The 27,100-nt window shown below is 39.2% G+C and overlaps 2 protein-coding genes across 2 annotated transcripts; both read left to right on the top strand.

The window, feature by feature from the left end:
• Positions 1 to 6,317: 6,317 nt before the first annotated feature.
• scrt2 (scratch family zinc finger 2) lies at positions 6,318 to 14,768 on the top strand. Its single transcript, XM_030734507.1, has 2 exons — positions 6,318 to 6,838; positions 10,254 to 14,768. Exons 1-2 carry the CDS (start codon positions 6,679 to 6,681, stop codon positions 11,051 to 11,053), a joined length of 960 nt encoding a protein of 319 aa, XP_030590367.1. The 5' UTR covers positions 6,318 to 6,678; the 3' UTR covers positions 11,054 to 14,768.
• A 6,522-nt stretch (positions 14,769 to 21,290) lies between these two features.
• srxn1 (sulfiredoxin 1 homolog (S. cerevisiae)) lies at positions 21,291 to 26,752 on the top strand. Its single transcript, XM_030733864.1, has 2 exons — positions 21,291 to 21,576; positions 24,597 to 26,752. The coding sequence occupies exons 1-2, from the start codon at positions 21,337 to 21,339 to the stop codon at positions 24,804 to 24,806; spliced, it is 450 nt and encodes a 149-aa protein (XP_030589724.1). The 5' UTR covers positions 21,291 to 21,336; the 3' UTR covers positions 24,807 to 26,752.
• Positions 26,753 to 27,100: the final 348 nt, after the last annotated feature.

Here is a 27,100-nt window from a genome sequence, read left to right as displayed (position 1 = left end):
TGTGCTCCCAAAGAGCAAAACAGTTTTCTTCTGTAGCTGCCCTAAAAGGACTCACTGAAGTGACCGAGTAAGCACGAGTAAGGTGAATTATAGATGTTTACATTTAATGGACTCTGTGGATGCTTTTCTCCCCCTAAGCCAGGAGTCTTGTTATATAAGCAGGACACTGTAAGACATTTAAGTTTCAGGTTTAATGCATGTGAATCACAGTGAAAATCTGATTTTCTATACAGTAATTCTGTAAGTAAGTCAGGAGGAAAAAGCACGTCTGTAATAAAATAAACTGATGGAGTAATTCAGTGGTGAAGCAGTGTGAAGGAACAAATCAACTAGATTGATTTCATTTATGTGGCTGGGCAGGTCATCTCCATAACCCTGGAGGGCCATACAGGATGTTAATAAGACTGATAGTATCACAGCCCCCCCCAAATCTGACCAGAAGAGAAGTCCCTCCATCCCCTCCAGCCTTGGGGGAGGGGGGGCAGTCGCTATGGTAACATCCTGAGGCAATGACCACATGTCAGTGGGAGTCTGGGGGCCATACGTGGCTCAGAGCTCTGGTGTTAGGAGGAGGAAGAGGATGTGAAACAACTGGCAAAAAGAGTCCTGCTGCTATAGAAATGTTTGAGGCACAGCATGTTTGACGCAGTTCACCGCTAACCTGTAGCAGACTTGTAGCATTCATTCTTTAATTTAACATTAAAACTCATACACGATCAAATGTTGCAGTAATTAATTATCAGATTATATTAAAGCCATATGGGGAACAGGCTGAGCACAGGATATTTAATGCGATTTTGGTGTAAACATGCTGGTTGATGCCTTTTCCAGTTACAGGTGTTTTATTTTTTCCACCACAAAGCCAAACTGCTGCTGGGCTGTCAGACTGGGAGATGTGAAAGAAATCAATATTTAAGATGATTTTGCTCCAGTATTAGTATATGCAGTTATATACTAATGTGATTGTCTGTTTGTGTCTGTTTGATTGTTATCAGGGTACTCAAAAAAAAAAAAAAAAAAAAGCATGAAAATTTTACCAGAGTTGGAGCCTGGCCCAACTGTTCAAGATCTGGATCCAAGAATCCCTGAAGAATTCGTTAGTCTTGCAAAATAGTGCAAAACTGGACAATTTATATCATATCTTCATAAATAGATATAAGATTGACATTTATTTAAGAAAATGTCATAAACTAATCCAGATCCAGAGCTTTCTTTATGCAGGGCCTCAATTCACGTGTGGAAGTCTGCTCTTAGAGCTTGCACCTTTTTGGCGTGACCAAAAAAATGTTCCTTGATCTTCTGACTAAACTAATAACACACAAACCATTGTGCTTTTTACACCTGTAAGTAATAACTCACAGTGGCCCTTTTTCCACCAACCGGGTGCCAGTGCCAGTATTTAAAACATTTTTTCCACTGCGAATGCACTCGGTGCTTTGCAGAAAAACAGGTTCAACTCCGGCACCGCAAGCTAGCTGGTCTGGAGCCAAGTACGGGTGATGAGAGGGCCAGAAGGGCGTGACTCTGCCTTCTTCCACTGCATGGTGTGCATTACATGAGAATAGCGTTGCAATTTTCAAGGCTGTGAATTAGGCTGGGTCCTAAGAATGAACTTCCTGCTCTGTATCAGTTCATATGACAAAAGGACCCAAAGTGCGTACTTGTCGTCTTGCTCATCTGTGTACACCTTGTGCTGCAGTGGTCTGGAAAAAGTTCCTGTAGCTTCTGAAGAGATTTGCACAATTCTCCACAAAACTGTTTCTGATCACTATTTTTGCAATGTCTCAAACTTCAAGAAGTCTGTTCTTGAGATTCAAGACATCACAGCATCCTGCCGTAGCATTCCAATTGGTCTGAAGTCAGAGAAGTATGTTTGGCTATTCCAAAACATGTCATTGGTATACTTGTTGCATCACCTAATATTATGGCTGTATCCTGTAAAGCTTCTTTATACAATTTTAAATCTATTATTATTATTATTAGTCCCTGAATTTTTGCAATAAGGCAGCAATGTAGCACCAAATCACGATGCTCCCTCCACCATGCTGCATGGCTGTTGGTGTGCCACATTTTTAAGCAGTAGTTACATATATATATTTTTAAGCAGTAGTTACATATATATATATATATATATATATATATATATATATATATATATATATATATATATATATATATATATATATATATATATATATATATATATATATATATATATATAAAATTGTACAGACATACGCAAATGCAGCATGAAATAATCATCTTGATACTTTAACCTTGTCCTACTGATTTACATTTTATATGTGTTGGGGAACAACAATGCAAAGACAGGACAGACAGACAGGACTTAATACAGCTCAAGTTTTGTTATTTTTATTTATCAAAGCTTTAATTTACAAAGCTTAACACAACAACTCTATGGAGCAGTTGTGACTTACAGCAGCAGCAAAACAAAAACAGTCCCAGCTGTGTAATTGGCAGCCCTTTATACCTTGCTGCTGGTGAGCCACACTTTGCTCATAACCTGCCAGGGGTGTAGCTGCACTTTCCAAAAAGGCAATTAAGCCATGTAACCATTTATATATGATGATTTAAAATTAAAACTGTCACCCATAAGTATCCGTAATATGTGCGTTAAAATGGCTAAAATGCCTAAAAACCCTGGGCAACTCCCCTACCCAACTTCCTCCTTGGTCTCTCCCAGATTCATTAAATAGTGTTCAGACCCTCAGGGGCACATTTCAAAAACCCTGGAGAAGACAAAGGAGGAAACAGGTGGGTGACTGATTTTAATCCAGCTGCATTAAAATCAGCACCCATATTCACAATAATTGCACAAATACATTACCCACACCTTTCTTAACCAGATGATAATCAATTACATTTCTGGCTAATGCTGTCTCTTTATCTTACAGCATCTGCCCACCATAGCTGCTGTAGCTGCTCAAGTGCTTGGAAGACAGAATCACACAAATAAATAAATAAATAAATAAATAAATAATCAGTCCTCATGTGTAAGTATATTTCCTAATGTGCAAATGTTTTCCTAAAGTACAGATAACTAAAGTGCAAATGTGCCCAGAAAAGCATTTGTTAATACCAAAAAGAAAAATAGAAATTACTCTAAAACAAGTAACAAAACAGGCCCTGTGACAGGTTGGCGACCTGTCCAGGGTGTACCCTGCCTCTCGCCCTATGACAGCTGGGATAGGCTCCAGACCCCCCATGACCCTGAAAAGTGGAGGAAAATGGATGGATGGAAGTAAAAAAACGTCTCTTTGTTACAGCCATATACGATTATCTCAGGGTTTTGGATGCCTGGTAGAAAAAAGAAATTTAGATATGTCATCTTGTTCTCTAAGAAGACGCAGTGGGTCTTTTTAACATTAATTAAATTAATTTTTCACATTAATTAAAAGACTTAAGAGGGTAATAGAAAATGATATTAATCAATAATAAAAATAAAGGAAAGGTTAGCCTTAACTACACTCTCCCCACAACTCCTTGAACGTGTAAGATTTTAAGTTCATACTTTAAAGATATAGACTGACTTTGTTCTGCTGCACTGTACAAAGAGCAGAATAACAAGAGCTTTTGCCAGAGGTGAGCTGTAGTTCAAGAAGACACAGACTGCAGGTTTAAGAAGCTGCTGAAACAGGTCAATATCAGTCAAGGGAAGGTTCATTGTTCATTTAACCTCCAAGCTCTGTGGAATAAACTGTGAAGAATACTCAACAGCTGCACAGATTTTTTTTCCCTCCTCAAGAACATAAATGCATTAACACAAGAAAACAGGTGCAATTAGATCATTTAAGCATTGCAATGGATAAAATATTGTAAAATATTTCTTTAGAAAATTACTCAAACAAAAGAGTGATTTTTAAAAAAACATATTTCACCACAAACACTAAACTTCACTGCAACTCATTGTTTCAGGCAATTATTCTTCCCCTGACCTTTGTCGTCCTTGCCTCTGCACTATAGGCCTGGTGATAGCAGTGTCAACTTGTCCTGAAATGTACAATCACATATTTGTTATAAATCCTGACTGCGCAGATTTAAAACCGTCCCCTCTCGCCTGCCGTGGCCGATCTACAGGGTCACCGTTAGCGAAGAAAATGATTTAGAGAGACTTGCAACAAGTGGACATGCCTACACCTCTGAGTAAACCTACAGCAGCTTTTACCACTTTCAAGCACAATTTCAGGAGTATGATCAATATGGAAAATGCACGTTCGTGAAATTAGTCAAGTGATTCTTTTCAAGGTAGAAATATCTTTAGAAAATTTCAGGAAAATCCACAAGTGGCTCTATAAATGTCTGACATGTTCTCCTGAGGCTGAACTTCTAATAATATCCACAAAAACAAATTCCTGTGAATATCCAAGATGTAATCGATTAAAAATACATAATGGTTCTATTACTAAATGTATTCAGCACAAAATTAAAATGAAAAAAAGTTGACTAATCAAGTTAATTCCCAGCAAATTAGCCACAGCTAGTTCTGACATTCAATTAATTATTAAAAGCAGGGAGAAGAGAAACATCCAATCTGGCCTACTAAAGTGTGAAAACTGAAGAGAAATCCTTAAAGTTGTTCATTTATAAATAAGTAAAGAAACTGTTTTAGTTCCAAAATACTCTACAAAGGTTTTATGTGTTTGTAGAACCACTGTGATCTGTAAATAGTACACCCACATGCAATGACAGCTGACTGACTAAATGCTGAAAGTGCACTTCTTAAAATTCTTCTTAGAAAATCTCAGGCTGATCAGCATCTGTTTTGTTTCATTAAATGTAGACATTTTTAGAGTTTACGCAGTGGTTTTACTGGTCTGACAGACCTCAGATCAAATTGGTTGTGTGTGGCCCATGAGCTATTATTAATTTGACACCATGATGCACAATTAATTAGCAAATATGCTATGTGGTCACATTTTTACAGTTTTTTTTTTTTTTTTTTTGAACATCTGTTGAATTGTATATCTTGGGGTTTTTAACTGTTGTGCAGAGCAAAACAAGCAATCTAAAGATATTACCTAAGGTTTCTGGGAAACTCTGGTGGGTATTTTAAAAAATATTTTCTGACATTTTATGAATAAAATGAGCAGCCAAATAAATATTTGACAAACTAGCTATAACCATGCACATATTACATAGATTATCTTTGAAAAAAAGACAACTGTTGTAATATGATGGATTTTCTACCACTGTTTAAGCCACAGAAAGTGAACAAACAGAGCATATACAGACACACAAATCTGATAATACAACAGAAATAAGACCAGTTTTCCTTTAATAGTCTTGAGTTTTGTTCATATAATAAGATGTTATTTTGTCAAACTGGTGATCTGATGTGAGTGCTTCCTGTTGATAGTGAATCAAACAGGTGCATCATTCGTATTTTCTGCTTTGTGAAGCAACCACGAGAGTTTGTTTTTTTTTCTGTGTGATGAAATCTGTAATGAAAAATTAAATAATACAATGCAGCATAACAATCACAGAGAGAGGTAATGAATTCACACAAATACAAACCAACCCAGAGATAGGCAGTCAATTTAGTGAGCATGAATCTAATTCTGGATTTCACCCTAATCAAAAAAGATGTAATTAATTAATCAGATAATTCACTGCCACGCATGGCAGGACACACATCTGTGCACTGGTAATGGGGAGGGAGAGGGAGAGAGAGAGAGAGAGAGAGAGAAAGAGAGAGAGAGAGAGAGAGAGAGAGGGGCAAGCTGAGCCGTGGAGCACTTGTACTTCCCTGTAGCCAAGCTTGTCAACAGTGTTGGAATCCAGTGCAGCTTTAAAAAAAGGTCCAGCTTTCTCAGACGCTCTGATAGCCTCTCCTCTGTACTGTATGTGTGCTCTCAGCATGTGAGTACAGTGCAGCGTGTCGAAGGGACGGAAAGATCTGAAGCTGTTTGAGGTAACAGAGATGACATGAAGGAGGCAGTGCCTGTACAAGACAAACATAAACTGTGCCACTTCATCTGAAAACAATGGGGGACAGGACACTGAGTGTGTTCTCATCCACATCTCCATTGTCTACCCTCCTCTTTTACTCCTCCTCCGAGCATGGAGCATAAGAGGGGTGAAAGAGGGAGGGGAGGAGAAGAGGAGTGGGGGCAGTGGGGGTCTGGCTGTGTTCTTTCTCCTCTGTCTGTGTGCGAATGCACAGACGGTTCAGTAGTAATTTGATGTGTGTCCCCGGGGACATTTGATGGATTAAAGCTAAGCAGCTCCATTTCGCAGCACCACCTGATCTTCCACTGCCTGTGCCCCATATAAAGGCTGGCGTGATTGCTGATCTCAGCTAGTCTGACAGTCTCTCTCTCTCCCTCCTCTCTCTGTCTCCATCTCTTCTCTTCCTCACTGGTCCCTTAAGCCTGCTGCATCACAGGAGCTATCCAGTGCTGAACAGGATCGCTTTTATTTTTTATTTTTTTATTTTTCCGGGGGAAGCTGGGGGAGCCAGAGAGTATCACACAGCATTGCCGGCAGCCTTGTTGTCCACTGGTTTCCATTTTCTTTCTTATCTTATGTTTTTGGCTCTTGTCTTCATATTAACCACAAGGATTATCGTCAAGCCAGCTCTGCTTCTGTGCTTCCTCAGAGGGTCTTTTATTTTCTCTCATGCGTTTTTCTCAGCGCTGTGTTTTTATTCATTGAAACATGCCCCGCTCATTTTTGGTAAAGAAGATCAAGCTTGATGATTTCTCTTCATCCAATGTGGCCACCTCCAATCACCATCACCACCTGGACGACTCGTTCACTTTTACACGCTCCATCACAGACTCGGTGACCAGCCTTGGGGTTCGTCTCAGTGAGAATGGTGAGTTAACATGCCTCTAGTCCGAGCTGCTCCAGTTAAAGATGCACTGGCACTCCTGCCTGTAAACAGCTCTGGTGCTGATTTCAGCACGCCTGACATTTCCACACTTAGCACAGATGGTATCCTCTTTTGTTTTGTCATCGAGTGAGAATTTCCTTTGAGTCAGCCAATAGCATGCTTGTAGCATATAAATTAATTTAGATTTTTTATTAAGCCAGCTGATTTTTGCACTGGTAGCCTAAATAATCCTCTCCAGAGGCACCCCACCCCCATCAATGTGCTCCCAGACTTTTGTTTTTTGACTCTAGTGAAGGACAGACACAATTCAGGTCAAAGCCACGGATTAGTTTATGTAAATAGGGAGCAAAACGTGTGTCTAATCAGGAGAAGCTCCTGTTACGTATTTGTATGACTGCACCAACCCTGTGGTGGGTGAACACACATGGGCTGACTGTATCTGGTCATCATGTGGACTAAAAAATTCATGAATATGACCGATGAGCATCAGATGATACATTTGTCCTTAGCTGTTATTGTCCTTGAGTTCCGATCACGGTCCGATCCTCCCTTGCCCCCCTCTTCCCATCCAAATGGAGCATGCACAGTCTCCCCACCCCCATTGCTCCACTACATCTTTCTCTTCCTTCCGGGCATTTGAAAACTAGCAGGGGTTAGAGTTTCAGCCGTGCAGGCCTATCGCCGCCACAAGAGACATTAACACAGCGTACAGTAGAGCCAGAAGGGAGGTGGGGAGTTGGGTTAAAAGGATAGTGAAGGGAAGGAGAAAAGGGAGACAAAAATGCTTGGGGCAGCAATGAGGCCGATCACGTGACAGATGTACAGTAAACACGAAGAAAGGCACATAGCTGCACTGTGGACTCCACACTGACTGGCCGCACTAAGCTCCAGTCAGAGCTGTGAGGCGACCTTCACTTTCACGGTCTGCTTTAAGCCCGTCGCTTCCATTTTGTGGCCACGTTTAGAGGGCCATACGTGAGTCTTTGTTGTGGTATCTCAGGATGTTTGCATGGCAAGAGAGGCTTCACAGTCCACAGCTAAATGCTGTGATGATACCCACCTGTTATTCAACCTTGTCAGGAACAAGGTGAAATTCAGAACACAGGGATTTACAAAAATGTTATTTGGGCCAAAAGAAACTGAACAGGTTTGCAAAACTAAAAATAACTTAGTGGTGAAGACCAAAAAAAAAATGATGGCTGTTAAAACATTTTATATTTGTTGTAACATATCCTGCAGCTTATATGAAAATTTCTTTAGCTTTCCTGCTGCAAGATTTAAAATGATTAAGAATCTATTTGTATAATTTTTGTCACTCTCTATTGTTCTTGAATCTATTGTTCAACACCGTGAATAATGCATTATATTAAAAAGAAGAAAAGAACAATAAGGCAAAACATTAATGTTGACAAAAGGCATTTAATTCTAACAAAAGAATTGTCCCTTTCATGCTGAGTCAAAAAAAGAAAAGCTAAAATAAAAGAATCCTCACCGTGGCTGAAATGCCTAACATCAGCACTTCTGCCGTGCCAGGAGACTTTCTTCCCCCCATTGTGGAGACATTTGACTTGAGTGTCTGTCGAACAACAAAGAGGGGTGGCTGAGAGGGTCCATTAATTACATGCTTGCTTTGCATTACAGAAATGAGTCTATGGGCTGTAAAGGCTGATACAGCGCGAGTCCTAAACGATGAGCTCCATGTCTGACCTTGGGTAATTGAAACACAGTAAACAATTTAGCCTATACTAATACAGCAGAGAATGTTTTGCTGATTAAAAAAAAAAAAAAAAAAAAAAAAAAAGCAGAAAAAGGCCATGTTGGAGTTTGTAGCTTACAGTTCTATTCATAACAGTAAAAAGTGTGGCTGTAAAACAGGTGGGTTTAGCTGCTTAGAATTTCTGAAGCTGAAGTAGCAATTGTCTATTTAACTGTAATTATAGGAATGTAGGAATTAAATTTAAAGGGATAGATAAACATCTTTTTAAAAATATTTTCTTTTTTGAAATAAGTGTTCCTCTCTTTCTGACAAACGTCACCTGCGTAGTTTAAAAAATTGAAGCCATGCAGTGCAGCATAATGATGTGTGTGCAGGCCTGGTGTTTCCCTGTCCCCCGGTGTCACGGTCATGTCTTTGACAAAGTGGGTGTGTGAACTCAAACCCTTGGGAATGGAGACGCTGCAGTAAGAAAGCCCTTCAACTGATTTCTTAATGCCCTGTTTCTTGAAGGTACTTTAGTGTGCTCGCTGCTCTAGACAGGTGACCTTCTTCACAAGCACACTCTCAATAGACTGCTATTGTGTGTTGCGGATACTTGATCTGTTCCTCGCATTATTTCTGTCTTCTCCAGCACTCGGCTATTCTAACAGCTGCGCTATTTTTACAGATGATAGCCTATTGATCACTTCAAAACTTTGAATTTCATTAAAAAGAAGTCAATACCTAATTTCCACTGCTTGCTGCAAACAGTGCTTAGGAATGGCTTTTTTTTCTGCAGTTATGCACTATTTGTCTCAGGAACAAAATTTCACCGCATTTTTTGTTTGCACTCATATGTTTAGCCTATAGAATGTCAAGCCTGGAGGTAGTAAATACTCCAGAGATTCATAACATAAGACTATATTGGTTACGTTTTGATGCATTTAGCTGCCAGCAAGCCTTCTAGCTCCTGTAGCACTGTGCTGCTTTGGAGGGAAAGGAAAGACTTGAATGATGCCAATAAAATATATCTCTCTGAAACCATGCTCTATGCAGTTTAAATCACTTAAGGGACCTTGTTCTTTACTGCATCATGTATCATACCTGCTTGAAGAAGTAAAACAAAATCCTGCAAGATGCAAACAGATATGTAGCAAGTTATTCTTTTCAAAACAATGAAAACACACATATATGTATGGATATATATATATATATATATATATATATATATATATATATATATATAAATAAAAGAGACTTTCAAAATAAAATAATAAAAAAAAAAATTAGGGGATTTAGTGTTGAAACATAGTGCTGTTTGATTTGTAATGCCGGCACTCACAGTGAAAGAAGGACTAGTCAGTGAGCCTACTTGTTCTTTTTTAAAAAAAAAAGGGTTTAATATGCATCTTCCTACACAGGAGACTTCTTTGATGAGCTATTATCCAGTGTTCATCCTTACTGTAAAATTGCAACCTCCCTAAACGCAGCTGAGCTTGCATGTTTCCCTGCATCCCAGAGCTATTGTCTGTACAACCTGTGGGTTCTGGGAAAAAATGCAATTAGCTCTGCCACTCACTCTTTCACCATTTTACAAAGTGCAGTGATGCAGCACTACAATCATGTAATCACCAGCATGTCACCGTGTCCTTACCCATCACAACCCCTGGCCAACTGTGTTTGCGTGTGTCTCTTATCCAGGATACATCCAGGATTACATCACGCCATCTGTATACCAGGGGGAGAAGAAGATGGAGCACAAGCTAGCTTCACCAGTGTCAGACCCCCTGTACACCCAGGTGAGCAGCGGAGGGGAGTACTGTGACCCCGACCTGAAGCACCCCGACAGCCCCCAGTCTGGCATGACCGCCAGCGGCTTCTACACTGGTGAATCGGAGGCCCTGGCCGAGGGTTACACCATGGATGCCTTCTTCATCTCTGACGGGCGCTCGAGGCGGAAGGGAGATGGGGAGAGTCGTGGAGGAGGCTCCAGAAGCAGCAGTGCCAATGCTGGGGCTCAGGAGAGGGGAGCCGGCACGCCTCGCCACACCTGCAACGAGTGCGGCAAGACATACGCCACCTCCTCCAACCTCAGCAGACACAAGCAGACGCATCGCAGCCTGGACAGCAAGATGGCCCGCAAGTGTCCCACTTGTGCTAAAGTGTACGTGTCCATGCCAGCGCTGGCCATGCACATCCTCACCCATGACCTCAAGCACAAGTGCGAGGTGTGCAACAAAGCCTTCAGCCGGCCGTGGCTGCTTCAAGGTCACATGCGCTCACACACGGGGGAGAAGCCCTTTGCCTGCGCCCACTGTGGCAAAGCCTTTGCTGACCGTTCAAACCTCCGCGCCCACATGCAAACACACTCTGCCTTCAAGCACTACAGATGCAAGCGCTGCAATAAGACCTTCGCTCTCAAGTCCTACTTGAACAAGCACTATGAGTCAGCTTGCTTCAAGGGCTCTGCAGACGAAGATGACTCTGGATCAGAAAACTAACCACGAGGAAGAAGCAAAATATTGAACCCCTGTTGTAGGTTCACAACCAATAACCCTGTTCACTCTGCCCTCCATGCCTTTTTTCTTCCCTTTTTTTAGAAAGCAATATTTTCACTGAGATTACGTGAAGAAACTCTAATGATTATGGCAAAGACAATTTCAGAAGATGCTGGATTTTTTTCCCTGCACAGTAGCTAATCGTCCACAGAAACATACAATCAAACAACCTTCCCCCAAATAGAAACTGTAGATGATAGATGTACACAATTCAGCAACATGCTTGCCACGGATGTGGGAACATGGAAACACACAAACACAAAGACATACGTGCACACACACACAAACACATTCATGCACGCACGTACGTGCGCATGCACACACACACACACACACACACACACACACACACACACACACACACACACACACACACACACACAATAATATATGAGGCCTGGCATGTGAATTTTTATCAATGACTAATATGATATTGATATCAATAGTAATAATATTTAGAATCCTGATATTTTATAGGAAATAGTAATGAAAAAAGAAAAAAAAACATAAAAAAGGACTAACAGTGTTCTTTTGTTTTTTAGAGACAAAATGACCTCTTGTATTTTTATGCTGCTTTTTATTTGCTAAGAATTGAATTCTTTTGCAACTGCCAACATGAACTTTTTATGAAAATGTGAACTATGACAGTATTTGCAAAAAAGGGAGATCATTTTAAAAGGTAAAAAAACACAAACCCCTTTTCCACACCAGTGTTTCAATTCAACGGATGTTATTTTTCTATTTGATTTTTCTAAATTTATTTTTTTGTGCTGATTATCCCTTCTTAAATCAAATGCATCTTTGTAACTGTGGGTATTCACAAAAAAGCTCATTTAAATAAGCTATATAAGGTCATAGGTCATCCAATTCAATTCTGCAAGAGCAGTGATTTTAAAATGTTGGCCTGTTGAACAGGTTATCACACACGCCGTCTGATCAAATTCATAGTCTCACCCTGATGTACAGACACTGAGAGCCAGACCAAATGATCTGTCGTTATAAGTGCCATGTGCGGTTGACTCGTCTATAGCAATGAAAACTCTCGTTGTTCTTCCTCCACCATGGTGGCTTCCATAATCTCTAGTCTTTACGAGCAATTTTCGCCCAGTGTTCGAGGTGCTCCCCCCTCCACCAGTGTTACCTCAGAGTGACGGTATGGACTCACCCACCCTCAGTTACAAAGTGACAGTCAAATTTTTCTGTTTGTCTGTTTTATATGTCGCTAAAAGCTCCGCCCACAGTTTAGATGCATACCATCTATTTATCATGTAAATACTTTATTTATTTACCTATTTAACTATTTATTTATTTACCTAATTTTGTGTATTTATTGAAGACTTGCTTATTTATCATGTATTTATTTATTGTTTATAATTTAAAAGAAAAAAAAAAAAGAACATCCATTGACCTTGTAAGATGCTGCTGATTTTCAAAGAAAATGTTTATATGCATGAAAACTGTAGAGAGTCCATGGGACTTAGTTTTTTAAAGAGGAACAATGTACAGTAGCAGTGCTAGTAGACTTCAAATGAATGAATGCAGAACTATTTTTTGTTTTTGTGGCAATAACTTTAACTGACATAGCAATTGACATGTATAACAATCACAGCTCAACGTAGGGCAATAAAATGAAATAACAGAAAAACATTAGGATACTCTTTATCTCACGGTTTCTCCAAAGTCTGCCTCCTCCTCCTTGTCATGACTGAAGATTTTTTGGGACTTTTTGTCTTCAAATCTCAGGCAATAAGTAATTCTCAGAAATGGCCGACATAGACATGGATGTAGATGTAAAAACAAAAATGTAGGTGTAATTAAGTTACACCAGGTCTGCAAAGGTGGAAAAGCAATAATAATTGTGAGGAATTAAATATGAGCAATCCTTTATCCAAAACTGTGCTAATTCACCTGAAAGCATTACTGTTATTCAGATCAACCTGGTGCGAAAATATCTTCTGACAGCTAGAGTAACAGAATAGCTAGAAGGTTTACAATAAATCTAATTTAAGACACTGACATAATAAAGCAATTAAATATAGTTAAATAAAGTTGCAACTGATCCCAAATGTGCCACTTCACTTTGAAAGAAATCTCTGAGGCAGAATAAGGCTGGCTGCACGTACATCTTAACCAGCACTAATCAAAATGATCTTGACATGAACTGCCTTGGTGGAGAAAGTTTTCAAGACTGTTGCAATAAAATGACGCGCTGTAATGCACTTCCAACTCCCACATCATTTGTCCCGCATCCCTCCCCACCCCAACAGCCGTCCTCATCCTGTCCCAACTGCCTCTAAACAGACGCAGCGAGGATGAGATGTGCTGAAGTGGGATTGGCGGAGGGTGGCGGAGTGTGGGAGGATAACAGGTGTTTGCAGACAGACTGCAGATAGGGAGCGTAATTGAGTCGGTGAGCGACCTCCAAGGGGAAGGTCAAGCACCAGCAGGCAAATGCACTGTCAGCTATTTGCATATTCCAAATGGATGGCACGATCACAGTAATGCTGAGCTCGCCCTTAATAAAACAAAAACACAATACTGAGGAGAAAAGAGCGTAACGATGGGCTTCTGCTCTGTTTGTCCGTCCTCTCCTCCCAGTTTCACCATCATCCTGTCAATGCTCGCCTAACTGCTACAGCTGAATCACTGCATGAGAGCATCCAAACCACCTGTCTCCTGATTAACTTGCAGAACACACAGTTTGGCACGTGGCTGTATTATCAAACTAATGCAGAGATCGTTGCTTCCAAATTATTCTTTTATATGTTTTACTATTTTACTATGACATGTGAGGTATCCCCAAAACCTTTAATAAGGCAGAAAGCACTGAGATAATTAAAAACATCGATTGGAAATATATTGTACCCGTAGGCTTCTATCTAAAACTGTGAGTATTACAGCTCATCCTCAGAGAAAATACTAATTACAGAGCAGGAGGCACAATTTGATTCCAAACTACTGATTTAGACGTAGGGAAACATTGTTCCTCTTTGATGATTTTGTAAATATATTTGTAAATATATCACAGCAATAATATGACAATGCATGTAGACATTTAATTGCTCTTTTTCTATTCATGCTGTCTTTTTTATTTAAAAAAAAAAAGACAAATACAGGTACCAATTGCAGTCTGGGTGGCCACGTGAATCAGGGAGTGTCTTGATTAAAAAGCTATCTGTTGTAAGTTACAAACAAAAACTTCAAAACTCTGTGTATTCTCAAAGATTTGATCATGTTCTGTTTTTCTTTGTAGGTTTTTTTTTTTTGTTGGTTTTTTGTTTGTTTTGTTTTGTTTTCTTCTATTTATGTGCCCGGCTTGGCTGCGCAATGAAAAAGTGCCAAAAAGTATGATTTCCATGACAAAAGCCTTCAACATATGGTTGGCTGCTTGAAACCTTCCATATGGTCCTCAAAGAAAAAAAAACTGATTAAGATTTTCCACTTTCATTCTCATTCTCTCTCTCTTTATCTTCCTTCTCTCTCTCTCTCTCTCTCTCTCTCTCTCTCTCTCTCTCTCTCTCACACTGTTCCAGCTGAGTATGAAGAAACTTAAGCCATGATTGCTGAGGGGTGTTTTGATTTTATCTTGTTCTGCTACAATTAATAATGATGACAACAATAGCAATGATAACGTTAATAAAAACAATAGCACAAGGAACCTGCGAGACCACTCTTCTTCCTTTTAAAACAGTTAAATATGATTTTTTTTTTTTTAAATGATAACAGGGTGTTTTGTGTGTTTCATTTTCATCACATGCAGACACACACAAATCCTCCAGATGTTTGCTGACACACTTAGAAAATGGTGAGTCTGGTATCTGTTTGGAGTATCCCTTAGTCAACATTAACAGAGTGAGTAATTGTAATTATGACTATAATGTGCCTTCAGCTGTAGCCTCCTCTGTCAATGTTTGAGGGATTTTATGAGCTTTACTGTCAATTTACTAACTTTTAATTTCACCGCTCAGAGGCACAGAAATGCCAATATCCTTTGTTTTTCGCAGCAGCTAAGAGCAGGAATGGTCAGAGGACCTGACAGCACCAATATAGCTTTGAATAAGAGTTCCTGAGATGTCGGCGTTATCAAAAGCAGAGGCATCTGTTCCACCACTATTAAGCCCTTCCTGGTCATTAAATTTTAATGGAACATTGATTTTATGCTGGAACTACTCTTTCTGAGTGACTCAAAAGCCGGAGAAAAATATGGAACAAAATAAAAATGAATCATGACAGCGGACAGGGATTATTATTCTGGGGCTTTTCTTGATTGGTTTCCAGGGAATATACAACACTTGAATTCAATCGCTTGTGTCCTTCAGTGTCCTCCAGCAGCACAGCAGCAGTATAATGAGACAGCAGGCAGAGCACAGCAGAGCAGGAGCTCAGAAACAAGACACTTAGCTGCACATTCCTTCCTTCAATGTGGGGAAGCAGTGATTACCCTGGCTGCTGCCTCCATGGTAGTTATCCTAAAGTTAAACACATAACAAAATAAAGCGGCATATCGGTTTTCACATGTGGAGTCAAATGACAAGTTTACAACCAAGTTGCTGATTAAGCTCGTAGCACTGCAGACCGCACATCAACATTCACATGCGGCGCTCACTCAAACTTTACCCCGGCAGATGTTGTCCCTTATCAGATTTTATGATGAAAGTAAATAACTGATTTCATTACACGGCAATGGACTGTAAAATGGGGACCCACAGAATCCAATTACATCACCCATGGGTGTGCTGTGTGTGTAACAACAGCCGCTGTGAGCGATCGCCATCAGGAGGCAGGAAGGGCGACTGTGGCCCTGCATACAATTCACCCCCCCCCCCCACCCCCCACCCCCCCCATCCCCATCACCATCCCCACCACCCCACCCCCATCCGCAACACTCCAAAGCCCGGCACACAGCCAACACCTCCCACCGCTACTCACACTGGCAGCAGATCAGGTAAATTATTTAAAACAACCTGCAAAATTGAGCGGGCTACACCCACACTTCAAAGATATTGACTTGAGAACACCATCATCAGAAAATATTTCTGCCTTCTGAAGGAGTAAGGGGTTACTAAAAGGTTACTGCAAAAATCTAAAGCCACAGGAAGTGTCAAACCTCCCAAACTGGAACAACGGTAACACTACACACAAAATCAAGCAGCTGTTTTTTCTCATTAATATGAAAATATACTTGCTATGTTTTTTAGTATGTTGTGTTATTTGACTTAATGATACAACAAAAAAAAGTTACTTTTCAGATGTCCTACAAAACTGTGATGAAAAACTGTTTTTAAACACTTTTTAGATTAATTAATGAATTGGAAATCTAACAGTAATAATCCTTAGAGTATAGTATGCTCTATACAGCACAGATGAATGATCTTTATTTCAAAGATGAAGAAACTGGTGCACAGTAGATAAAAAGTCATTTTTGCAAAGCTGAATTTCAAAAAGCCAATCAAATATAAATTAGCAAGCAATAATTTTAATAATCAAGCAATTATCAAAGAATTTTTAAAGGAAAAGTACTAAATATTTCTGATTCCTGGTACAACACAATGGAAATAACTGAGAATATTATCTGCAGAGTTTTTGTCAATGAAAAAATTAACCATTTGCTGCAGCCTTCAAATTCTGATTTTCTACTCGCAAATGCAAATTACGCACAGACTATTCTGCATGACAGGCAAACAATCAGAGCTTAAACAATCAGTTTGAAATGACTGATTAATCTGCAACTATTTGTTAATCAATTAATCCTTTCTGGTGTTCACTCCAAAATATTTCCAGGTTCTTGCTTCTCAAATGTCAGATTATGGAGTCTTATATAAACTAATATTTTGGGGGTTTGGAAACACAAAGAAGTCTCCTTGGGCTCTCTTTTTTAGACAGTTTATAGAGTAAATGGCTCATTAATTCATCAAAGATGAGTTCTAAAATATACTTAATGTATTCTCCTGTTGAATTTAGAATCACTCTTTATTTCAGTTGCTGCAGGTGTCTCTCAGTTGCTTGCAGGTGAAAAAGCAAACAACTAATAATTTTTGTAATTAGCTAAATTATCATTAACTAATTCAACCCTCCTTCATCTGGTGCAGGCCCTTGCTCTGACCCTTCTCATACATCTGGCGCCATCTGTTGGCTGTTCACCAACTGTCAGCATCAACAATTTAACAAAAAAAAAAAAAAAAACCAAAAAACAGGCTTTGATGTTGATAACGGTGCTGTCAGTTCAACTGGGTGATTCAGCTGGAGGACAAAATCTGCTCTGCATCATTTTCAAAGTGAAAAGCCACTCAAATCCACATGCAAAACACTCCCCACTGCACAACCAGCATGCATGCACGCTGACCAAAGTCACTCAACAAGAGGTTGGTAAAACCAGCCAGGACCAACCAACTGTAACTGCCCCTTTAAGAGCTAACAGTTTGTCTTTTCACTTTTTTCTGCATCACAGGAGAGATGCTCATTAAAAGCGCCTCCATTCCTCACTGTTTCATCAAGTGAGACTGCCAAGCTCTTTAACTCAGTGTTCTTGATGTTTGTGCTGTTTGTGTAAAACCCATCTGTTTCCTCATCTCTCTGTTGGCAGAGGGTCCACCTCATCCGTATGCTTCTCTTTTTGAAGTCATGTCAAAATCGCATTTTTATGCATCTAAGATATCCAACTTGTCATCAGCACTCAGGCAAAAGTCAAGGAGGGCATTCCTTAAATAGCTCCTTTTCCCTTCATATACAATGCACGCAGTAACAAGCACAGCACAAGATTACATTATAATTTGCAGAGCTGCAATAATTAGTTGATTAGCTTATTAGTTCATTAATCAGCAACCATTTTGATGACACAAAAATAAGTGAGCTAATTTTATAGCAAAATTAAAATGTGAGGACTTGCCTTTTTTTTTTTTTAAACTGATCATCTTTGAGTTCTGAACTGTTGCTTAAACAAACTTCAACAGGCATTTTTTAAAAACTGCTTTTAGGAATTTTAAAGCTGAAATCAATCAAGAAAAAAGTGCTTAAGGATTAAAAATATTTTACATAATTTAGGGCAGTTCAACCCCATATTTTTTAAGTATGCTTTGCTGCCTGCTGTTGCTTGTTGGGCTAAATATCATACTGATTAAGATCTAGTAAGCAAAAGGGCCATATATTGGACCATTTGAATTCAAGCATGATGAAGACAGTGCCACATTATGTTCAATCCATGAATTTGGTAGACATGTCTGATTATTTTACCGCAGACTTTTTTGCAGGCTACTCTAGGAAAAGCAGTGATTCTTCTTAAAATGGAAACGTGCCTTCACCTTGACCATAGTTTTGATTAAGACCCATCAGATGATCATTGTGTGTAAATTCTGACCAATCCTTCAGGAGAAGAAGCGATTTTTGTGAATTGTGAATGAGCAGGTGGACGGATGGACAGATGCCTCACCATGGCATAAGCTCATAGGTCCTTCAGCAAGATGATCCAAAAAGGTCCTTCATTAAAAAAGAAAAAAGAACTTTACATTAGTAAACGTTGACTATTTTAAATCTTTATGCATCAGCCTGGTATACTTTGAAATTTCAATTGTGAGATCAGATTTTCACAACTTGACTACCAAAGTACAACATTTTAAATAATTTTAACCATATTATTGAGAAATCTATAGAATCTCTGATAGCAAGAAACTCAATTATATTACAGGAAAACACATCTAACTGTGTTTTAGACAACAGGAAAAAATAGTTCCGACACGAGACATGATGTGTGGATTTTTTTTGAGTAACCAGGCCATGATTATGAAAAGAGACATCGCCGCAGAGTTTTTCAAAAGTATTTTTTTGCCGCCTCACTATAAGATGAGTGCCATTTACCTCTTTTATAATGAAAGGCAAACAGAAACCTCCAAAACTTGGAAACTCACACCAAACAATCTTGGATAAATAGCACTACAGGTGAGAGGAAAATCATGTTAATCTGATCCCTTTTGGCTTAACAGCTGAAAAAAATGTCCCTGTGCTTTTGTTTTTCCTGTAAGGTCAATGAACGATGCACTAAGTGTGACTGCAGTTTAATCCACATCTAAATAACCTCTCTCCAAAGCACAACTTGTTCTCTCTCTGTAGATGAGATTTGGAGAGCAAATTTATTTCAAGGCAAGGAAGATCATTAAACAGAAATCTCATTCTCGTGTACTTGAAGGAGATAGCGCAGAAAATAATTTCATAGATTTCGGCAGCGAGAGCCATCGGCGAGTAATCAACATCACTGAACAAATCAGTCACACGTTCAGACGCAAACACACCAACATCCACTGTTGCTAAACTGTGTTACGATCTCACACACATTCATCTATAACAAAGAAGACTGAAAATCAGCATCAGAATAATTATCACTTTAAAGCATGTCAACTTGTTAAAAAAAAAAAAAGGCATAAATAAATATAGCTCACTTCCTTGTCTGAAAGCTGGCAGGTAATTTTCTCCAGCTGCTCTAAGTGTGACAATCCCACAGGGACTGAAATCTAATATTAACAGCAAATCATTATGTGGGAACTGTTCTTCCGTGACCTGCCGCTGTACCTGTGTGACTAACTCAATCTAAGTAATTGAGATATGTTAACAACTCACATACCACCCTGCTGTGACAGCAGAGGGTCACGCAGAGTGTAGTGGGACTACGAACACACTTCTGCACTGCAGATGATTTACATGTCTATACTGCTTGACTGACACGGTCTCTTGTCTTCATGCGATGCTGGTTTCTTTTCAAGTGGCTTTTGATTGACAGCAAAGCAGCAATTTGACTATGGTATGAAGTAGTGAATGCCGGGGGTGGGGGGTACATGTCACCATACTTATTTACTATATGGTAGTTATTCACACAGAAACACTAAGTCATGAAGCCCGTGTCAGTATATTATGATCCATGTCAGTATACTGGAGTTTAAGTGGTGGTTTGACAGTATTCTGGTGTCAGCTAAATTGCTCTTCAGAAAACAAAGTAGAAAATGTGAGAGAGTTTTCAAAGCTAAGCTGTTTTGCAGTGAAACTATAAACAGATTGCTGTTACTACACAATCACCTGGTAATGAGGGAAAAGAAAGTTGATTAAACCCACAGCAGCGTAACAGGATGTATTTTGTTCAGCTCTAATCTGTAATAGTTATATTATATACTGATACCTCTGTTAATGATTACACACTATATATAGGCCACTTTCGTGTTCTATCCGATCCCCCTGTGACCAATTAATCACAATAAAAGGGGCTGCTACAGCATTTCAAAGAATTTCTAATAATTCAATATAATGGACTGAGTCTCCTGTCCAAGAAATCAGTTTTAATTGTCTCATTAGAAGATGCTGCGGCTGTGAGAAAACAATAGTTCTGTTTCCGCTCCACCGCCGCAGATCTTTTGAAGCTTTTCTACTTACCTGTTCGAGCCCAGACATTTTTTTTTTGTAGCCACAGCAACCTGGCTGGTTCTTTGAAATCCCTGCAAAAATAGAATATCACCAAGTAAGGAGGAGGAGGAGGCCTATATCATGCAACAGTCGACAATACAAAACAGTGACCTCATTAAAAACCACTGTCACCAAAGGATTCTGGGCTTGTTGCAGCTCTCTATAACTGCACGACTAATTGCTGGAGTGAATTTTAATGAGACACACTTTGTGAACTGTGTTTATTGGGTGCTTATTAATAAAATGCTCACCCGGCCTTTATGCATGTTTTGATAAACTTACTGTACACAACCAGCTCAGCACCTAACCAAACTACAAGCTAGTAAAATTAGCTGCGCATTTAGCAGCTAAAGCAGCAGGTCCCCCAGATGAAAGTAAAGACCCCAAAAATAGAGCTAAAATGACACTGATATTTGACGTACCCTCATCAGCTGGCTAGACGCACCGCTCAAAAATTATAATATTGCTCTTTAATTGCTGGGCATGTGACTTTGCGCATAAATTTATCATTCTGACTTGTGTCAGTTCTTTCACAGCAGGTTCGCAAACATGCATTATATCTGTTATCTCGTATCATCATAGGAAGTTGATAATAATGCCTTTAAATTCTACCGAAACAAACATCCTAAGTTTCCACTTTGGATAAAACACGGAGTCAGGTTTCCACAGGAGGGCGTTGCCCTTGTATGATTGACAGGGAGTATAACCAATCAAAACCTTCCCTTTATAACACCAGGAAGTGAAGACACGGTCGAGTGTACTGCAGTCAGTGGGTAGTTTAATAAATGCTTCGGCTATACCGCGGCACTAAAACTCCGCTGAAGTTGGTGTTTTTATCCAGTAGAAATATGTCGATAGAACCCACTGAGCGTGGACCTGCGGGCGGTGAGAAAAGCAGCGACAACAGGTCGATTCACTCGGACACTGTGGAGGAGATCCATAACATCCCGCTGCAGGTCATCATCAGACCGTTTCCGCCAGTGCTGGACGAGCAGAAAGTCCAGAGTCTGATGGACACAATAAGGGTGACAGATTATTGTTTTATCTTTACACTTGTCTGAAGATGGTCCTGAACTTTTTAATGTTAATCACAGTTTGATTGTATTGTCAGATAAGGTACTTTTGAGCATGTCACCTACTTGTTTTGCTTTGCAGTAAGCTCCACTTATAACATATAACTTGCCTCCATCTCTTTATCAGACACTATCACACAATCCAAGAAATGCTCTTCCCGCTGGTAATTCAGATCCAACGCTTTACAAAAAGCAGAGTTTCTCCTTGCTTATCTTTCCAAGTGCTTCTTTAACTTGCTTGGGAGCGTGTTCGTGTTAGCTAACTCCTCCCAATAAATGACATACTTGTGATGAAGGCCATTGACATCCCTGGTCCATTTCTTCTGACAGCTTTTCTTTGTTTACACCAGGGGTGGGCAATTAATTTTCCCAAGAGGCCACATGAGAAACTGGGACTGTTGTGGTGTGATCCTCCATAACAGTCCCAGGTTGGGATAATTTATTTGCCCACACCTGTTTTTTTTTTTTTTTTTTTAGATGATTTTGTGATTACTTTTACCCCCACAAATGTTTTTGTCCTGACCATCATCACCATGTGTACTAGTACTTTTTGGTCACAATAATAATGTTTGGTTGGCACAAAAATCTCAAGGTGCACCTGCACACCGGTTTACCTCCCCACAGCTTTTGGGAACCCCTGCTGTATAGTATCTGAATGCTGCTTTCCTACCTGACAGCTGGGATGCATCCATAGATTGAGACTCATGTACTGTGTTGCATCATGTCATTAAGGCACGGGTGCAAATTAAATAATAGGAACCGAATTTCAAAAAAGCTGGGATGCTGTAGAAAATGTAAATAAAAACAGAATGCAATGATTTGTGAATTTTATAAACCAATATTTGATTCATAATAGAACACAGGAAACATCAGATGTTTGAACTGAGAAATTTCACTTTTTCGTGAAAAATATTAGCTCATTTTGAATTTGAGGGAAACCTATCTCAAGGTTGGGTCAGGAGCAACAAAAGACTAGAAAAGTAAGTGGTACTACAAAAACAGCTGGAGGCATACTTTGCAACAATTTGGGTTAATTGGCAACAGGTCAGTAACATGATTGAGTATAAAAAGAGCATCTTGGAGAGGCAGAGTTTCTCTGAAGTAAAGATGTGCTGAGGTTCACCAATCTGTTAAAAACTGCATCTATTTCAGAATAATGTTCTTCAATGCAAAATTGCAAAAACTTTGAATATCTCATCATCCACTGTGCTAAATATATCAAAAGATTCAGAGAATCTGGAGAGATCTCTGTATGCAAGGGACAAGGCTGAAAATTAGTATTGGGTGTCTGTGATACTGGGGCCCTGAGGTGACACTACGCATGATTCTGTCATTGGAGTGACTGCATGATTTCCATGATAGAATCATGGAACAGTCAAATCAGGAACACTTCCAGAAATCAGTGTCTGTGAACACAGGTAACTGTGCCACCCACAAATGCAGGTTAAAGCTTTATCATGCAAAAAAGGAGCCATATGTGAACATGATCCAGAAATATCTTTGTTGGGCTAAAGCTCATTTAAAATGGGCTGAGGCAAAGTGGAAAACTGTTCTGTAGTCTGACAAATCGAATTTTATATCCTTTGGACAGAAGAAGCAGGACCATCTGGCTTGTTGTCAGCACTCAAAAGCCTGCATCTTTGATGGTATGGAGGTGAATTTGTGCTTATCAAACTGGCAGCTTGCACATCTGGAAAGGCACCATCAATGCTGAAAGTTATATACAGGTTTTAGAGCAATATGTGCTCCCATCCAGATGATGTGTTTTTCAGGGGAGGCCTTGCAGATTTCAGCAAGACAACGCTAAACTGCATACTGCTTCTATTACAACAGCATGACTTCGTACTAGAAGAGTCCAGGTGCTGAACTGGCCCACCTGCAGTCCACACCTTTCACCAACTGAAAGAATTTGTTGCATTATTAAACCAAAAATACAACAAAGAATACCCAGGTTGGTTGTGCAGCTATAATGTTATATCAGACAAGAATGGGACAACATTCCTCCCCCAGAGGTCCAGCAATGGGTCTTCTCAGTTCTCAGATGGTTCCAGGCTGTTGCTAAAAGAATTGGGTTGCTACACAGTGGTAAACATGGCCCTGTCACGACTTTTCTGAGACATGGTGCTGCTGCCATCAAATTTAAAATGAGCTCATATTTTTCTTAAAATGGTGCATTTTTCTCAGTTCAAACATTTGACGTGTTTCCTACGTTCTGTTGTGAATAAACTGATTTTACAAGATTTGGAAATGGTTGCATTCTGTTTTTATTTACATATTTATTTGCATCACAACCTTTTTGGAATTGGGCCTGTTGTAATAATAATGAAGACAAAAATAAATAATTTCAAAAACTCTTGAATTGTTTTCCGCTTGTTTTGTTTTTTTTCACTTAGTTGCAAGTACTTTTTCACTCTTTATTGTCGCATTTTCTTTTTTTTTGTAGTTGCATTTCACAGAAAACTGTACAGCATAAGTAGCAAAAGTTGTGTAAAGTGCAATGTTAACCTACACGGCGTCTTTTTTTCTCCACATTCAGTGTGACTTTAGAAAAGTGTCTGTCACTTAATTTAAAAAAAAAAAAATCAAATCAAGCTGGTGTTTTATCCAGTGTTAACTTTGGTAATCTAGAGCCAATCAGAATGTGGAACATTATCTCAATATAAATGCTGTGTCAGAACATACATTTCGACACCTTGGTCTAGGAAATCAGATATTACACATCATCTGTGTTAAAAGGTTGTTTGGTTTTTTTTCAGAGCAAATGTGACCATTTTAGTAAAATCAATATTTTTTTAGATATTTATATATTTGGTTATAGTATTTGAAATTAAAATGAATCCTTTGGCTCATCAGAAGAGGCAATAAACAGTATACATGTACATGTATGCCACTTTTCTTGTAAATTTGCTTCAATTTTACTCCACAGCTGTTCTACTCTTTAACTATCACTGACGGTGTGTCTTTCCTTCCAGGAGACAGCAGACATCAGCGTTGTTCCTCCTATTGATGTGCTCTGGATCAAAGGTAGAGAGGGAGGAAATTACTACTACTCGTTCGGCGGCTGTCACAGGTTTGCTGCCTATCAGAGGTTGAACATGCAGACCATTCCAGTAAAGATCATCAAATCAAACGTCTCAGACCTGAGCACTTATTTGGGGGCTTCGACACCTGATCTGCGGTGATGCTGGAGCAGCTTGGAGCTTTTTTTTATTTTTATTTTAAATATATTTGGCTCAGATGAATTATATATAATACAGCTGTAACTCTCCTGTTGGTGACTGCAGAGCAAAGGTTTTGCCAGTAGGGGGAAATGTAACTCTTAGTTAAGCATATGACATTTTTCATTTGAAACAGCTTAAATGTAGTTCAAATTTTTGTAATTATCTATTTTTACAAAGTACATATTGATCATGTAGTAGCTTTAATGCTTCCAAATACCAACTATAATTGCATATAAACATTTAAATTGCTGTGTTCTAAGAGGTCTTTATTTTAAAAAAATAACCTTTTTTTTTTACTTTTTAATTACTTTTTGATTTTTACTTAAATCAACCTACAGATAAGAAAGCACGAAAGATGAATGAAATGTATTCAGCACATCTTTAGGATGGTAGCTATAAAATGAAACCTTAGCTACTGTACATGCCCAACAACAATAGACAAAAGTGAGGGGGTTGATTGCTCAACTGTATGTTTGGCTAGCTAATGTCATAAAAATGGTGTGAAGATGCTTTTTATAATAACAAAACTTTGTGGCCAGTGATACTTCGTGGCCCTCTTAAAATAAAGGCCTAAGTCGTTTTTTAATGAAAGTTTTATTGTTTTAAGAGGGTGACGATGTGTATGTAAAAACATGGTATCCTCGTGTCTTCTTATCCTGTCACATTGGTATAACAGCTCCACTGCTACATCTAATTTATTCACTGTTTTGATGCAACTGGAATTTTAAAACCACATATTTGTTTTGTAGACTCTGACTCATTTTGCCCCACAGTCCAAGAACGCTTTGACAGGAAATTTTTTTTTAGAAAATTAAAAGAAATTGTGAAAAAAAAAAGTTATCTACTCCATCAGGTAAAGTTCTTCCTTCCACAGCAGGATGAAAAGGAAAAAATGGTAACTAAATTTATAGTCAGATACCAAAAATTCCATGCAGATGGTGGATCAGCTTACGACGGTCACCCCTAAAATGATGCAGCAGTTGTTTCAGCGGTGTGTTTATTCTGTAAACATCGTTGAGTAACACTGCAGTGAAAGATGGTTGGAGATGTTCAGGTGTTTTCACAGCAGACATTTTTCACTTGTCACAAAGTAGGAAGAAGCGCAGCTGTTGCTAATAAAATGAACAACCTCTCTGTTGTGTTGAAGTGCTCCTGTGAGCTGCGACAGTGTGACAACGAGCCAGCACGCACAGTGCAGCAGCCTGAAAGTGAAACAGGGAAACTGAATTTATTATTTACTGAAGTGCTTTTAATACTATGACACTTGCTTACAAAAAAATAGCCTGTTGTATCCACCAGTGGTTTTCCTTCAAATGCACCTCTTGAATTCCTTCCACTGAGTACTAGGGAAGATTTAAATACACCACCTGTCTTTGGTCCAAGTTATTTTTGTCTGTATTTGAAGGTCCCCGTGGATTTAGTTTTAATTTTAGAATCAAATGACCTGCTTTATGTAGCAGCTGCAGAGTGTGAAGAGGAAATGAACAGGTCTTCATTTTCAATAACTAAGAGACAAATTTCTGTAAGACTGCTAGATTTTTTTTTTCTCGAAATCTCAGTAGCTCCGGTGTCATACAACCTTGTACTTTTTCAGTCATATTCACCCACGTTGTTCATGCACAGTCAACTTTGATTGTGATGTTCTAGACAGCATAAGACGAGGTAATAGAAAGGAGCCTATAGACCAGATGGTTTGCTGAAAGAGTGAGGTGTTATGAGAACATCAAGCTGACAAAATGCAAGATGTTAAGTCTTGCTGAGTCTGCTCATTCTGCTTGCCGTCAGTCTGTGTCTCTCTCGTCTGAAAGTGATACCTCATGTAACTGTCCAGATTGTGTTTTGACAAAAAAAGTGGAGGAACCTTCATCATACTGGTCAGTTCATATGAAAACTTTAACCAGATGAATATCTGTACAAATAAATAAAAGAAAATTACCTTGATTTGTTGCTTATTCTTCAGGAAGTGGTGCATGATGCATTTTAAGAAAACAAATGTTTCCTTCTTGCCTTACACAGCATAAATATATGCATACCTCTTTTACGTAGTGCCTTGTTTATTGTTGTTACTGACCTTGAGTCAGGCTTTGCTTGCTAAATCAAGCCAGACAGCAGTTCCTTTGCCTCAGTCTTGGAGGAAGGAACTGTAGTCTTACAGAATAATATAGGTACACTATACATCGAGACATGGCCTTTCCGACATCAGCTGAGAGCAGCCTGATGATCTCCCTTTGTGGCCATCGAGGAAATGAAGGGAG

The sequence above is a fragment of the Archocentrus centrarchus genome, chromosome 7 (assembly GCF_007364275.1).
Source record: "Archocentrus centrarchus isolate MPI-CPG fArcCen1 chromosome 7, fArcCen1, whole genome shotgun sequence".
NCBI classification, from domain to species: Eukaryota; Metazoa; Chordata; class Actinopteri; order Cichliformes; family Cichlidae; genus Archocentrus; species Archocentrus centrarchus.
Note: the sequence above shows the minus strand (reverse complement) of the source record. Positions and strands in the feature narration are given on the sequence as shown.

Excerpts from the sequence above, each read along its gene's own strand:
- srxn1 (XM_030733864.1), top strand. The coding sequence starts at position 21,337 with ATGCTTCGGCTATACCGCGGCACTAAAACTCCGCTGAAGTTGGTGTTT. Across the intron at positions 21,577-24,596 it reads GTCTGATGGACACAATAAGG|GAGACAGCAGACATCAGCGT; the intron begins GTGACAGATTAT and ends CTTTCCTTCCAG.
- scrt2 (XM_030734507.1), top strand. The coding sequence starts at position 6,679 with ATGCCCCGCTCATTTTTGGTAAAGAAGATCAAGCTTGATGATTTCTCT. Across the intron at positions 6,839-10,253 it reads GGTTCGTCTCAGTGAGAATG|GATACATCCAGGATTACATC; the intron begins GTGAGTTAACAT and ends TCTCTTATCCAG.